Below are 14778 nucleotides of genomic sequence, written 5' to 3'. Positions count from 1 at the left end.
TTATTTAAATAAATTTTTGCTTAGATAAGAAAGATTCATTATCCTTACGTTTGGTTCTACATGGTCATTTTTGTTTTACCCTCTCAAATGGTTATGCACATAAAAAATGTCGCTTCATTTTCTAATTAGAAATTGTCCTGCACATCGAAAAACCTCTCAGATTTTTTTTACACCAAAGCAGATCTAGAATTAGATAAGCGAAAAATGACTTTTCATGCCACAGTTTTTTGATTAGAGAGTGAATGGAATTAGCCTGAGCAAAAGTTATATGAAAAGAAGTAAGCATTTTGAAGGAGTAAAATTGAGAATGTCAAAACTCCAGTTGAATAATGTGTCTCTATTTAATGTTACCTTGTTTGCAAGAACATTTTCTTTACTTCTTATAGTTTCTATTATTTACTCATATTAAATTAATAAAAAAAATAATTTTACTTATAAAAAGATTGAAAATAAAATTGCATATAAACAAAGCATATAATTGCATATAACAACATACCTCAACAAAGCTCCAATCCAATATTTAATATGTATCAAATTTTTTTTCTTTATATGCTTTATCTGATTGCTACTGTCTGAATAAAGTTTATAAATGAAAATTATTACTAAAAAAGCTCAATTAATTTAATTGCTGTTAAATTATAGAAATAAAATGTTTGTTTCAAAAATGAATTCTTATTATTTTAGAAGTCGGTCTTGGCTGCTCTATATAGTTCTGAAGGATCTGTATTAGAGGTACGATTAAACTTTTAATTTAATGCCGTTAATTTAATACATTTTTTTAAAGTATGATCTTATTAAAAAAAATATGAATCTAATTGTATTTTATTGATTTATTTGTATCTATAATTGTACTTGTACCTTTTCTATTTTATTGAATTCATAAGCTGTTTTCTTCAGATTCTTTTAATCAGTATTTTAGTTTTTTTTTTCAAAATTGTCTGATCCATATACATTAAAGAAGGTTCAATGTATGTAATCTAATACCAAAATATTGTAATGTATATAATTCAACACAAAAACTGAGATTAACATTGAACCATAAGATTATGTAAAAATTTATTTTTAATTTATATTCAAATATTTATCAATAATTTATTTTGTAATTTACAGAAATTTCAGTGATGAATTACTGTTTTTCATAGATCTAAATAAGTGCAAAGGAGTGTAGAGTTGAAAAATTATTATTTGAAAGAGAGTCATGTCTGGGAGATGTTAAAATTACTGCAGAAAGCGACACCTGTGTCTCATGCTGTATTTCTTAACTATAAATTATTAAAATGTTAAATATAATATTTTTAATTTATTTTGTCCTAAATTAATGTATAATAATAATGAGTGAAAATGAAAATAATGAATAATAAATTATGCATCAAGGGTTAAAATCTAGATTGAGAATTTATTGTCGCAACATTCAGGGCAGTAAAAAATTACCATTCGCCACCTATGTTCTATTCTGGCTGTCGAACTATTTTCTCGAAAAAAGATTTTTAAAAAAGATTTCTTTAAAACTGTAATAAATTTGAGTGCATAAATACCAACATTGTCTCCCATAAGAAGAAAATTTCTCATTACAAATTTCATTAAAAAAAGGACTTATATAAAAAGACGAGTGGGTTTGTGTCACTTCAATTTTAACAAAATATTAAATTACACATTTAAGTGCAATCTTGTTCTAAAAGTCTAATACTAAAGGCCATAGGAAAATTCAATTTTACAAATTACTAATATTCCACTTTTTTATAGGTGTGAGATGTATTACACACCAGGATGTAATACATTGTGGATTAATTTGTTTTAAAATTACTTAGTTCTTTTTCTTTTAAATTTTAGCTAAAATATAATTTAAACTTTTTTATTATATTTTGGTGAAACATATTTAATATATTACTTCAATCTATTTAGTTTGTTGTATTATTATTCTTATAGAGACATCACTTTGCTCAAACAATGGCAATTTTACATGCTGATGGTTGTAACATATTTGAAAATCTATCTGAAGAGGTTTGTTTCTTTAAAATCTTTTAACTTAATAACTATAACACATTTTATAGTTTTTGTAACTGCTAAGTAATTCACATACTTATGTATTGTTAGACATGTTTTTATAATTTTGTTTGGCTGTGTATATTTGTAGTATACTTATTTACATGATAAGGGCATATTAGGCTATATAAATTTTCACTCATATTACTCATGTTTATATTTACAAAGCTGCATGACTTTTTATAAAAAAGGAAATTCATACGAACATGCATTAATGATTTAATTTTTTATACACCTTCATTATTTAGTATAGATTTTCTTTTTTCAATTTTGTTCTTAGGATTACAAGAAATGTTTAGATTTTGTGAGGGAAATTATCCTAGCTACTGATTTAGCTCATCATTTCCGAATAATAAAGGGCATAAAGAAAGTTCTTGAAGGTATCATTTTCTTTTTAACTTATTAATAGCTGAACTAGTTAAGTTACATATTTTTAAATTTAGAAAACACTTTTTAATCTTTATTTTATTTTAGATGGTTATGATGCTTCAAACCCTGAGCATCATCGAATACTCTTATGCTTAATGGTCACATCCTGTGATTTATCAGACCAAACAAAAGACTGGATAAATACGAAGGAAATTGCTGTTAGTATTATGCTTTAATTTAATTAAATTATTATGTGTCTTATAAGTTATTAAAATTAGAAACTTGGCAATGATAAAACTTATTGAAACAATAATAACATTTAAATATACATTTTAGATGATATTTTTAATTTTAAATCATATGTTAAAAAAAAAAAATTAAATTTAATGCCTCAAACTGTCATTATTTTTGTTTCTTTCATATCATACTAACTAATTATCTGATTTTTAACATATTTAGGTTAATATTTGCATATTAAAATGTTATGATTTTTTAAGATTAAAAATCTTGCAGTAGTTAATTAAACTCTAAAACTTTATGAAATGATGCCAATGAATCTCTTTCTTATTATGTTAGAAACTTATATACAGAGAATTCTTCTCACAAGGAGATTTAGAGAAAGCAATGGGTGTGAAACCAAATGAAATGATGGATAGAGAGAGAGCTCAAATACCAATGCTACAGATAAGCTTCTTAGAACAAGTTGTCCTGCCCGTTTATAAGTGAGTGTTTAGAAACCTGTAGTTAATTTATTGAAGAGTTTAACGAAAAAGAAGCCTTCTTTGTTTAAGAAAGAATTGAAACACTGTTTATTATAATTTTTCCCTTTATTTTTTGTATATCAATTTTTTTTCTTCTTTTTTTGTGTAGTATAAGTAAAATTATGTAAAATTAATAGTTTTCTTTAAAATTTTCAATTGCTACAATAACTAGTTTAAGATTATATACATATAATATATATTTACTTCACTATAACTATCTTTAAGTTTTGTTGTTATGCATGGCTTGAGCTGCTCCCAGAAAAATGTTTAGCACAAACTGTGCCCTTTTAGATAAGTAAAATAATTCTTATTGATTTTACTTAAAACAAATTGAAGCATAAAGTATGAACATATTGCTTCATAGCACTGCATGTTAAAATGTTTTTATTGTTAACAAATTGAATAGTTTCATTTAATGAGAAACCTGGATATCAATATACCTTTCCCCCCAAAAAAGCAAACTGCAGAAATTTTATTCAAGTAATTGAACATGCGTAAACAACCAAATTGTGTCTCTCCATTCACACTGCTGCTTGCAAGTATGTGCTTTGTGGTTAGTCTCAAAAAAGTTAAAAGCTGTTGCCAATGGAAACTCTGAAATACTGTTTGATTTAAGTACCACATAAGTTTATAGAAAGAAATATTTAGTTGACGAATGTTTAAATTATTCCTAATTTTTCTACATTTCAATTTGTTGATTTTTGATCTATGATGCAAATGGATATTTTATTACACTACATTATTTTTTTTATCTGAAAAAAAAAAATTATGCTGCTTGGGGTATTTTAGTTGTTACAAAGAAAGCTTATTAAATGTGTTTAAATTAACAAAACTGCATGTTTCTTAAATAATGTTTTTAATTATAATGTGTATTTCATTCCCTCATGTAAACAAAAGTTTCTAAGCCTTCATAGTTACTTAAAATTTACCACAAATTACCTCATTAAACTTGAAAAATTACTGCTTCTCTTGTAATTTAAGAATCGTACGATACTTTTTACGTATTTCGCTATATCGCCAGAACTTGTTAAACAAAATGGAAAATTTTTCACACAATTATAATTTCTACACAAAAAAGAATTTTTAAAGCTATTTAATATTTTTTATAATTTTATTTACTGATAATCAGAAAACTTTTCCAGACTACAATAATATAAAAATTGAATAGTATACTCATTTTTACATTATTTTAAAGAATGTAATTTTATATGATACAAACAAAATTTGTACAAAATCGGTCGGTTGACTAGTTCCTGCGAAATCTAATTTTAAATTTCTCACTTTTTTAAAATTCAGTTTCCCAGGAACTATTCAATCAATTTTGTTCAAATTTTGTATTTTGTCATATAAAATTACATTCTTTAAAATGATGTAAAAATTTGTAAACCTTACAATTCAAAATTGTTCCGACTATGCTTAAGTAAAATTTAAAAAAAAAATAACAAATAATTATTAGGAATTACTTTTTGTGTGAAATTATCTTTCGGATAATTGAATTTTTTAATTGTATGAAAAATGTTTCATTTCCCTTAAAAAATATGGCAAAGCAATCAAGAGGTAAAATTAACATTAAGGGGTCCAAACTTTGAACTGCTCTCCTGACCAAACTAATACGACCATATTTCCTATATTGTAGCTACCCCTTATATTTTGGGGGTCAAAAACCATAATTAAGAAACAAAAATTGAAGTTTATTCAGTGAAAGTATGTTTTTGTGTCTGATTTTATAACTTAAAATATCATATAACTACTCAGCACATTTGAGGTCACCTCCTCAAATTGTTAAGATTGAGTCCTAGTATGAGAGGATCCAATCATTATAAAAACATTATTCCGGGCGGTTAATTTTTTTGCGCGTTGCACATGTAATTTTAATTTTATTTATTGATTTGTAGAAAAGCTTGTTTTATTACTTGTGGCTTTATTTTATTTATAATATTTATTTACTTTGTAATTTTTTTGTTTGTTTGTAAATATTTCATTTTGTTTCTGTTATATTTTCATATAGACTTCTCTCTGGATTTTTTCCTGATTTAAAACAACTTGTTGATGTTATTTTGTTGCATCAAAGGCAGTGGGAGAAAGTTGATATTGTTTTTACAGAAAATTTATCAGGAAGCAATAAGTCACCACTCGATTTTCTTGAGGATCCTAGAGTTGATGCAGCTGCTTGTGCTCTTTAACATCATTGTTGACAATGTTCCTTATATAAACATTAGTATTTCTTTTTTAATAATACACGCCTTCATGAATTACAGATAAAGTGCTTTTAAGTGAAAGCAAAAGTCAAATTTATGATTGTTTAATTCTTTTATAGTTAGTTTAAAAGTTTTTCATGTACTAAACAAAGTATATGTTTAAGTGAAAAATGTGCCTTAGAAATTGTTGAATTTCTGTAGAATTGCTAGAACAAAGTAGTATCTTTTCAATACTATAAACTGCTGTGATATAATTTTAAATTATTTATTTATTCTTGATAATTATTAAATATATTGTTTTCATCGGATTGAATTTTTGCATCATGTAATCATTAATATGAAGTTGCTTTTATTCTGAGAAAAACTATTGAGTGTTTTTAACTCTTAAAGTTTTTTAATACAAATGAAGGCATTAATTTAAATATCTATGCATAATTTCTTTTAATGTTAAAATACAAATTTAAAAAAATCAAGTAGTTGCTGTTAAATTTTTTAAGTTATCTAATATCGTTTTCATTGTAAAATACACGTTATTCACCATATTTTGAAAATGTAGGATTGCATAAAATTAACTGTTTTTTGAATTTTTTTTTACTATACAATTAACTTTTTTTAGTGTAATATATGAACATTATTATGAATTAAAAATACTTTGGATAATTTTCACAATTTGCTTTATTTTTTCATTTTTATTTACCCTTCATTAAAAATGCTAAAAATTGGTGTTTTCTTTTTTATATAGATTTTGGATAATTTTAATCAATTACTAAAGCAAATTTTTATACAAAAATTGTGTAGTACCTCTAGATAACTAGAGAAACAATAAGTAACTCAATATTGTGCTGTGGTTTTTATTGTTAAATTCTATATTGTTGAAAGAATTGAAATTGAAACAAATATTGATAAACCATATTGTAAATAATTTTTCTGTGTTTTATTAGGCTCTAGTTGTCAAGTCTGAAACTGAGTTCGTTATGAAACTTGGTTGCTTTATGCTACACTAACCAGTTTTGTTAATGTTATTTTTTTGAACACAAAGTGCAGCTGAGAATTTTTTTTGTACAAATATTGGAAGCATAAAACAAATGTAATATTCTAGATTTATGCTACTTAGTTTATAGGGATTTAAGTAAAAAATTTTACTCTGTTATGCAAAGTGTTATGTAATGTTTCTAATTTTAAATGTTGTTTCCGTTTGTAATCATGAATGTTTTTAAACAAAATATTCATACATCTGTTTCATATTTCATTCCAGACATAAGAAATATGATTGAGAGAAATAAGAGTTTATCTCAGGGATAAAGAGAGGTTTATGTATTAAGTAATTTAATAAAATACTTATGAATTATTTAATTTATATATGTTCATTTAATATAAAGTCTCATTACTTATTTGAGTTTGTAAGCAAATGTTGCATGCGTCTTATTTCTTTGCTTTTTAGAGTTTCCCCGTCTCCTTATTTTATTAAGTGTATTTTCTGGCGTTTTTGTACATTTTATTCAAACTCTGATTAGCAGGGAAATCATTGAAAGTTATCTTTTACACAAATTTAGTTTTCTAATATTGGAAGGATTTTTTATGCTATAAGTTTCTTGTAATGCATCATAAGTAACAAAATAAATCTTATTTAAATCCTTTTTTAAAATGTAGAAAAAATTTCATTTGAAAACTGTAGTATATTTTAAAAATTTAACTGCTATTTTTCTTTAAAGGTTAAAGAAAAAGAAACAGTATTTATTATTTTTTATTAAATTACCAAGATTCTTAATTTTCCAATTTCTTAATTTTATTTAAATTTGTGTCGTTGGACTCAAAAGCAAAAGGAATTATGAATCTTAGAAATTATTCTTTCATTATTTTGATGTTATATTCACATTTAGAAGGAACGCATTAGCTCACATTGGGTTGTCTGGCCAACTATGATGATGATGATTCACATTTAGAAGCAATGCTATAGAATATTTTTATTTAAAAAATTTTATGCATTTTTTCACTTTTATGTTTCATTTAGAAAGCGTTAATTAAAAGGGGCTAACTTACACATTGAATGCACAAAAAAAGTCGATTTAGATAATGGATCAAATTTTACACCATATTTATTTTTGTTGTGCTTATTCCACTTTTATGTGGCATGTTAGATTTCATATAATGTAGTTTTTAAAAGTGGTCTTTATTCTCTTTCTTTTCCCTTCGTCTTATCTGAACAATTACTATCCCACCTTCACATGGATGAAATTTTTAAAATGCTCTAAGAATTGTACTATTAAATAATTTTTATTTAAATAAGTGTTCTTCTATCTATTAAAACAGTTTATAAGTTATAATATTATTAAATAGAGTATTTTAATTTTTCCGGTAAATGATACTATGAGGCCCTCAAGGCCTTAGATTCCCAGAAGGTGCAACCAGGGGGAAATATTCATTAAATTACTTCCACAATCATGCATATCTATCTATCTATCTATAGATATATATATATGTATTTCTGAAAAAGGTTTTTGCATGTATGGTTATGATATTTTTACAAGCAATTTCAGAAGTTTAATTAACGTATAAAGCTTATTATAAAAAAAATGCATTTTTAACAATCTTCAAATTTTAAAATATAAAAAAATTATAATAAAAANCTATAGATATATATATATATGTATTTCTGAAAAAGGTTTTTGCATGCATGGTTATGATATTTTTACAAGCAATTTCAGAAGTTTAATTAACGTATAAAGCTTATTATAAAAAAAAAATGCATTTTTAACAATCTTCAAATTTTAAAATATAAAAAAATGATAATAAAAAAATAATTATAAAAAGTTTATCAAGTTTATTTCTACCTAGCACATAAGAGAAGTGAGTTCCTGCTTTTTATAACTTTTTAATTTATTAAAGCAATTTTTATATATTTTCATATAAATGAAAAAAAATGTTAGTTAATTACAATATTAAATTCAAGAATGCAAGTTTCCAATGTAGTTAATAGTTTAAAGCGTATACAATATAAGACTGAACAAGTATTATTTGTAATTGTTTCAAATAAAAAATTAATAACAGCTAGAAGCAAAGTATAGTTTTTAACCCACTGGCGGTTTATCAAATGGTCAAAATCGAGAGAATGTATCTTCCTCAATACACTATTTTCTTATCTAATGACATCGGTCAGCAGTTATATAATAGCGGTTTTGCTATGCAGAGAAGACTGCAGCTTAAAATGCGACTTTCTATGTGCAGAACCATCAGCAGGTTAATTTAATGGATTTCTTAATGGGATGTAATTTCATCCAGTTGACCCTACTTGTAGATTCCCAGGCTTTGATGCCATATAACAAAATTTTTATTACCCTTTTTTGTAATACTTATTTGCAAGTATGTCTATTTGAATATATTAAAATTAGTAATTTTATGTTTAAATTATTTTATTGAACATTTTTTTAATATTGTTTCATAATTTTTATTCTAAAATCCCAAATTCTGTAACTTATTTTTATTTTCAAACTAATTATTTAGCTGGTATTTTTATAATTTGCTCTTTTACATAATATTATTATCTGCTTAAATTTGTTGATTAGAATTTAATAAAATATCCAAATCTTTTTATAATTTGATTTAATTTTTCCTCTGGTGCTTGATTGTTTTCAAATTAATTTTAAAGAGTATTTATTTTATAAATGTTTTTTTCTGAAACACATCGATGCATGCTTATAGAAAATATTGGGGAATTTATTTAAATTTTCTTGTTTTGTAGTTTAATTATAGATTTTATTTCTTTATTTTTGGATTTTTACATAAATTATTTTCTTTTGTATATATTTTTCTAATTATTTTTGTGTTATAGATATTTCTTAGTTTTATTTCTATTAAGTTTTTGCTGATATTTATGAGGTTATATTGTTATAGAAATGCAATAATTCTTCTGCGTTCTTTTTACATTAATCTTTCACTTTCTAATTTCAACCCACAATTAATTGACTATTTATATTTTGTCTGTTTAAAAATCAAACACATTTTATTTTTGCATTTGTGGTTTTTGTAGAATGCATAATGTTACAAGTTGATGGCAATATGTTTTGTTTATCAAAAATGAATTAAAAATGTAATTTTATTGTAAAAGTGTATTTAGTTCATTGATATTTATTTTATTTAGTTTTTTTCAAAGTCTGCAAATGCATTCAAAAGAGGAAAAGTTATATGTTGCTTATGAAAGTTTTGTTATCTTTATGAATAAATTTAAAAACTTATGTCCTTGATTTTCATTAAGTCTATAGTCAAGCACAATCTGTACTTGAAAAACACAATTATTTTGTGTTAAAAGTAATTGGCAGGTTAGAAATTAATTTGCATCTTTTCTACATTATGTTTGAGTTACTAATATTAATGTAAAGAAGTTAAAATTCACCTTTAGTTGAATAAAATAATGTATTCGATTCAAATGAATAATCCCAAGAAAATGATGATGAAAGATTTACTTGATAAGTTCTATACTTCATAAGTTTAAAAAATTATCAAGGTGGGCATGTTTTGAGTACTTTAAAACAAACTCACCAATTTTTAAAACCCGCTTTCACATGAAATAGTTTTTTTTTTTTTAAAAAAAAAGGGGGAGATGATTGTAATAAATGAAGCTTTTCCATGTTAGCTACATATATGTTCTGGATTTGGTATGTTATTGGATAAACATTTCCTGTCATGCATGAAACCAGTTTAAAATGAATCACCTTGAGCAAAGACCATCAAAAATTCTTAAATTGTACCTTATGTTAATTCTCTATAAGCTTTAGAACTCTCATATTCCAGATTTAAAAGTTTTTTTTTTTTTTTTTTTTCAAGAAAAAAAAAATCTATAAATATTTCAAGTCATATATGGGTATTTTTGAAAAATATCTCATCCATATTTTACTAAAAAACCTGTTTTTAGATAAATCTTGCTTAGCAAAAAAAAGAATTAAAAAAAAATTCCCAAATTGTTGATGCATATCTTAGTTTAGTGTAGGCTTTTGGTATCTCGTGATTTGGACTAAACATAAGATTGAAAAAATTATATATATATGAATTCTATATATATTTGTAGATATATATGGGTATTTTTTGAGAACATATATTTTTTTAAAGGGGTTAGCCATGTTATTAGAATGAACAAAAATCGATCAACACAAAAAATATTTTTGGCCAAGACCTCTGGAATAAGGTCTAGAGGCTGACCCAACCTCATCTGCCTAAAAAGAGACTGCTGAGAAAGACCAATAAAACAAGTGCTAACAAAAGAGCTGCCTTGAAGGTTTTTTAAAAAAATGGCTAGGGCCCACTTTGGGCTGTCATGCCATTGAAGAAGAAGAATATTTAGATGTAGTCTGCTTTTAAATTTTTTTTAAAAAATTTGCTTTACTCATCCGTTTATTAGCGTTATTTACATTCCGAATATTGCGTGTTTTGAACAAATTTTTTTTCTAGATATATATGAATTATTTTTGGATATGACGAACGTATTTTAATATGGAGCAGCTTTCAAACAAATGACTCCCTGTAAAAAATTATGAAATTAACGAACTATCCATCCTTAATTTAGCATTATACATGTTATGGAATCAGTGTGATTTAGAATGATTTTTTTTTTCTTTTTTGAAATTTTCTATAAATATGACTCCCTTTATATTTATATGTAAGATATATGAAAGATATATTTATGTGAAAAGTGAAAGGTCTATTTATATAAAGAGTCTTCCTATGAATCTCGCTTCTCAAAAATTTTAGGCAATTTCAAAACAATAGTCAACCTTTATGTTTGTGCTATATATATATGCTGGACTTTCTGTGTTTTGAATTAATTTCTTTTTATATTTACCCGTATTTCTAGACACATGTGGATATTTTTTAAGATAGCATTTTAAGATGAAATCAGTTTTAACTAACTTTTTCAAAAAGAAAAAAAAATCCGCAAAATACCACTTATATCTATGTAAGCTTGTTTCTCTTAAGTGTTTAGGAGCAAATATGTCTTTTTAAAAATTAGCGCCTTAAATGAGTTGGAGCAAAAATGAATTTTTATAAATGTTCGATGAATATTTTCTGACAGATATGGGTTATCTTCGAAAAATTTAATGTTCATATTTTTTTGTAACGTCTAGTTTCGTTCCGTTGTGAAAATTCAGCCATTTTCCGTACATACATAAGTTGGATTGTTCTGAATTTTGGGAGTAAACGTATAAGAGTAGTATTGTAATTTTAGAAAAATTTTGCAAATAATATTAATTGGCATATATGGGAATTTTCGGAAAATATGACCCAATTATTTTACTATAGACTTAGAGATTGGATGACCAAACCAGAGGTCGATACATCGACCAGAAGTCTATTGTACCCTAACCCTAAATCATGACTAGCGGGAAAGCTTTATAGCTGAAACAAAGTTTAGCAAACACCTGACTAGAATATATTGTAGTTCCCAGGCATAGTTCCATATTTTAATATGGAATCAATTTCAAATGAATCGTGATGTCAAAATGTCTCGATATTAAGAAACGTAAGCGACCCTGTTACCACTGCAGTTTAAAGCGTTACATTTTGATTTGCTGCACAAAGCCAAAGAAACGTGAATTTCTTTGGCTTTGTGCAGCAGATCAAAATGTGAAATGTGAAACGTGAGTATCATAAAGAGAAGAAAAAATAAGACTTAGGAATTATTAACTTTAAAACTTGTAGTAAAAATATAATAAATCAAATGCTATTATTTATTTAAGAATATAAAATAAGTTCAGCAGATGTCAACATAGCAAAGTCTTAAGCCAATCAGTTCAATTTTTTTAAAAAAAACTTTAAAGATATGGTTTAAAATATTTAAAAATAATTCAGTTTTTTTAATGTATTTGCATGAAATATTGAATTATAATTGTATATTGTAAAATAATTTTTCGATATAATTTTTTTTAGAAAGTACTAAAATACTCGGCCGGGCAATAAATGAAAATTTTCTGCACTAACCAGATCCAACTGGAGATAGAATAAATAAAAAATAAAAAACCCTGGTAAATAGAATAAATTAAAGAAAAATTCGATAAAAATAATTTCTTCTACACATTTTTTAATGATTATCTTTTTTTTAAAAATTTATTTGTTTGTTTAATTTTACTAATAAAAGCTTAAGTTTGCTGGCGTGAAGAACAAATAAACCTTACTTACAAAAAATTAAATAAAATGAAATTAAAAAAAAAAAAGCTTTAAAACTATGTCCGAAGTTCATTTTCTTGAAAACATCTTGCCATTCTTTTCCATCTTTTTCTTAAAATAAAAAATCTTGTTATTCTTTTCACTAATTTAAATGTCGAAAATACTCGAAATCGATTTATGATGTTTTTGACTGTCATTTTCCTCAATAACGTCTTCATTTTTCTTGAACAAATATTTTTATTATTGCCAACCTTAACGTCTTCTTGGCACGTAAAAGGCTTATAATCAATATTTATGTAGGACTTCGTAGTTATGGTTATAAAATACATTGGTTTGGAAATATGCTAAACTGCAAATTGAGAAAATATGTTACGGAATAAGATTAATTAAAATTGTCCAAAATGAATTAAATACGACAAAAAAAATTATTACTGTTTTATTCTATTTTCAACAAGTTTTAGAATGGCACGTGAAAACTCATTATCCACTTTTTTTTTCGTTCGATAAGAAGAAGTATGGTGCTGAATTTTTTATGAGTTTGAACTACAAAAATTTTCTTTTTAATGAAAAAGGAAAGATAAAAATGTTCCTTTTCATCAAAATGGATTTCTTTTTCCTTTCAGCTTCTTTTTTTCTTATTAAAAATTTATAGATTTATGTTACATGAGATTTTAGACAGCTATACTGTTTTTCCTCATAAATCAGAAAATAAAATTAAAGGAATTTTAAAACTGCTCATGTTTGTAATTGAATTAAAATCATCAGCTCATTATTTAACAAGCGTACAAAATATTTAACTGAAAAAAAGGACGCCGCTCTAAATTATTATTTTTTAATTATCTAACAAAAGTTTTCTCGATAAATATAATCATTCCAGTACAGTGCGCAAAATAAAAAATGAACCACCTTGAATAACTTTTAATCTAATGACCGGATCTTCATTTTCTAGGACTCGTACTTAATTGCTCGAGAGTATGATCCTGAGAAATCGAATTTTCAAAAAGTAGTATAATTAAAATTAGATTTATTAGGATCTTTTTGCCATTTTTCTCAAATATAATATAATGCTATCTTAAGTAACGTTCTTTAGTATGGTGTAAAAAATTATGTATATTACAATTTAAAATTTTTTCGACTGAAATAAATAATAAAAAATATCAAATACTTAATAAAAGTTATATTTGTTTGAAATTATTTTAGCATAAGCGAATTTCATTTGGGACTATATTTCCCAGATTTCGGCTACCCTCTATATTTCCGGTGTCGGAAATCTGAATCGCTCGAAAAAAAAAAATGGTTTATTTATTAAAAGAAAGTACGTTTTTGTGTCTGATTTTGTAACTTTAAATAACGTCTGCTCTATTAATTTGCATATTTGAGATCACTCCCTCAAACTATAAGGATTGTGTGTTAGAAAATGAAGATCATTAGATCAAAAGTTATTCAGGGAGAAACTTTTTATATTATGTGCACTGTGCATTTTTTTCTTCTCATTTTTCTTACCTTCTGATCAAATTAGCTTGCAATATAAGACGAGGAAATTAGGTAATTGATTGAAATGACAAGTTTAGTAAAAAAAATATAAACGTGATCACAGTCATATACGCATTATTAAACTTGTAAAAATATATAAATTTCAACTTTGAACCCTAATTCTGAGCGAAATTGCTTTAACCTTAATACATGGTGCGTGGCGTTTTTAAGAAGTGCTTAAAGGTGCTTATTTTCGATTTCGTTTCTTAAAACCCCTTGAAGGTGCTTAATTTTCCCTTTTCGAAAATGAGTTTTTTTCTTTACCATGTCGATTTTCGCCAAGTATTTCCAATTGACAAAACCGTGGTTTTCACACTGTTCTTTTCAACTTTTTCTCAATTCATTCAAATACAATGCATTTCGGCGTACCGTCGGTCCATAGCGTATGAAAGCGCCAATCATTTTACAGGTTTGATGAAATACTTACAAGTCTGCATATGTGTCTACTGAACTGCGTTCAGTGAGATTCTAGCATTCTCGTGTGTAACTCTGCTGCATTTTGCTAGATGCAATTTCAAGCTTAATTTTCCACCCTCATTTTAAAAACTGAAAAAAGCTCTTAATCTTTTTATGATGGCTTATATAATCAAGAATTCTTTATCAGAAACTAGTTATTTTATCATGGTCATGTGAAGTCTTTGAAAGTCATTTTGTAATGTATATAGTGCTTAAAAATATTTTTGTGCTTAAAAAGTACTTATTTTTTGTTGAAAGATTTG

At 25.4% G+C, this 14778-nt stretch overlaps 1 protein-coding gene across 11 annotated transcripts in view; it reads left to right on the top strand.

Annotated features, from left to right (window-relative positions):
* LOC107444585 (cGMP-dependent 3',5'-cyclic phosphodiesterase) overlaps nucleotides 1–7007 on the top strand; it is a 51661-nt gene extending 44654 nt beyond the window's left edge. For all 11 annotated transcript variants that reach the window (XM_016058762.3, XM_016058761.3, XM_071179703.1 and 8 more), the window contains 6 exons: nucleotides 685–732; nucleotides 1927–2001; nucleotides 2324–2423; nucleotides 2518–2630; nucleotides 2989–3134; nucleotides 5182–7007. In XM_016058762.3, coding sequence (XP_015914248.2) covers nucleotides 685–732; nucleotides 1927–2001; nucleotides 2324–2423; nucleotides 2518–2630; nucleotides 2989–3134; nucleotides 5182–5356 — 657 coding nt within the window. In that variant the 3' untranslated portion in view covers nucleotides 5357–7007. The remainder of the gene's footprint in view (nucleotides 1–684; nucleotides 733–1926; nucleotides 2002–2323; nucleotides 2424–2517; nucleotides 2631–2988; nucleotides 3135–5181) is intronic.
* Nucleotides 7008–14778: the final 7771 nt, after the last annotated feature.

This window comes from Parasteatoda tepidariorum, chromosome 4 (assembly GCF_043381705.1).
Source record: "Parasteatoda tepidariorum isolate YZ-2023 chromosome 4, CAS_Ptep_4.0, whole genome shotgun sequence".
Classification (NCBI taxonomy): Eukaryota; Metazoa; Arthropoda; class Arachnida; order Araneae; family Theridiidae; genus Parasteatoda; species Parasteatoda tepidariorum.
Note: the sequence above shows the minus strand (reverse complement) of the source record. Positions and strands in the feature narration are given on the sequence as shown.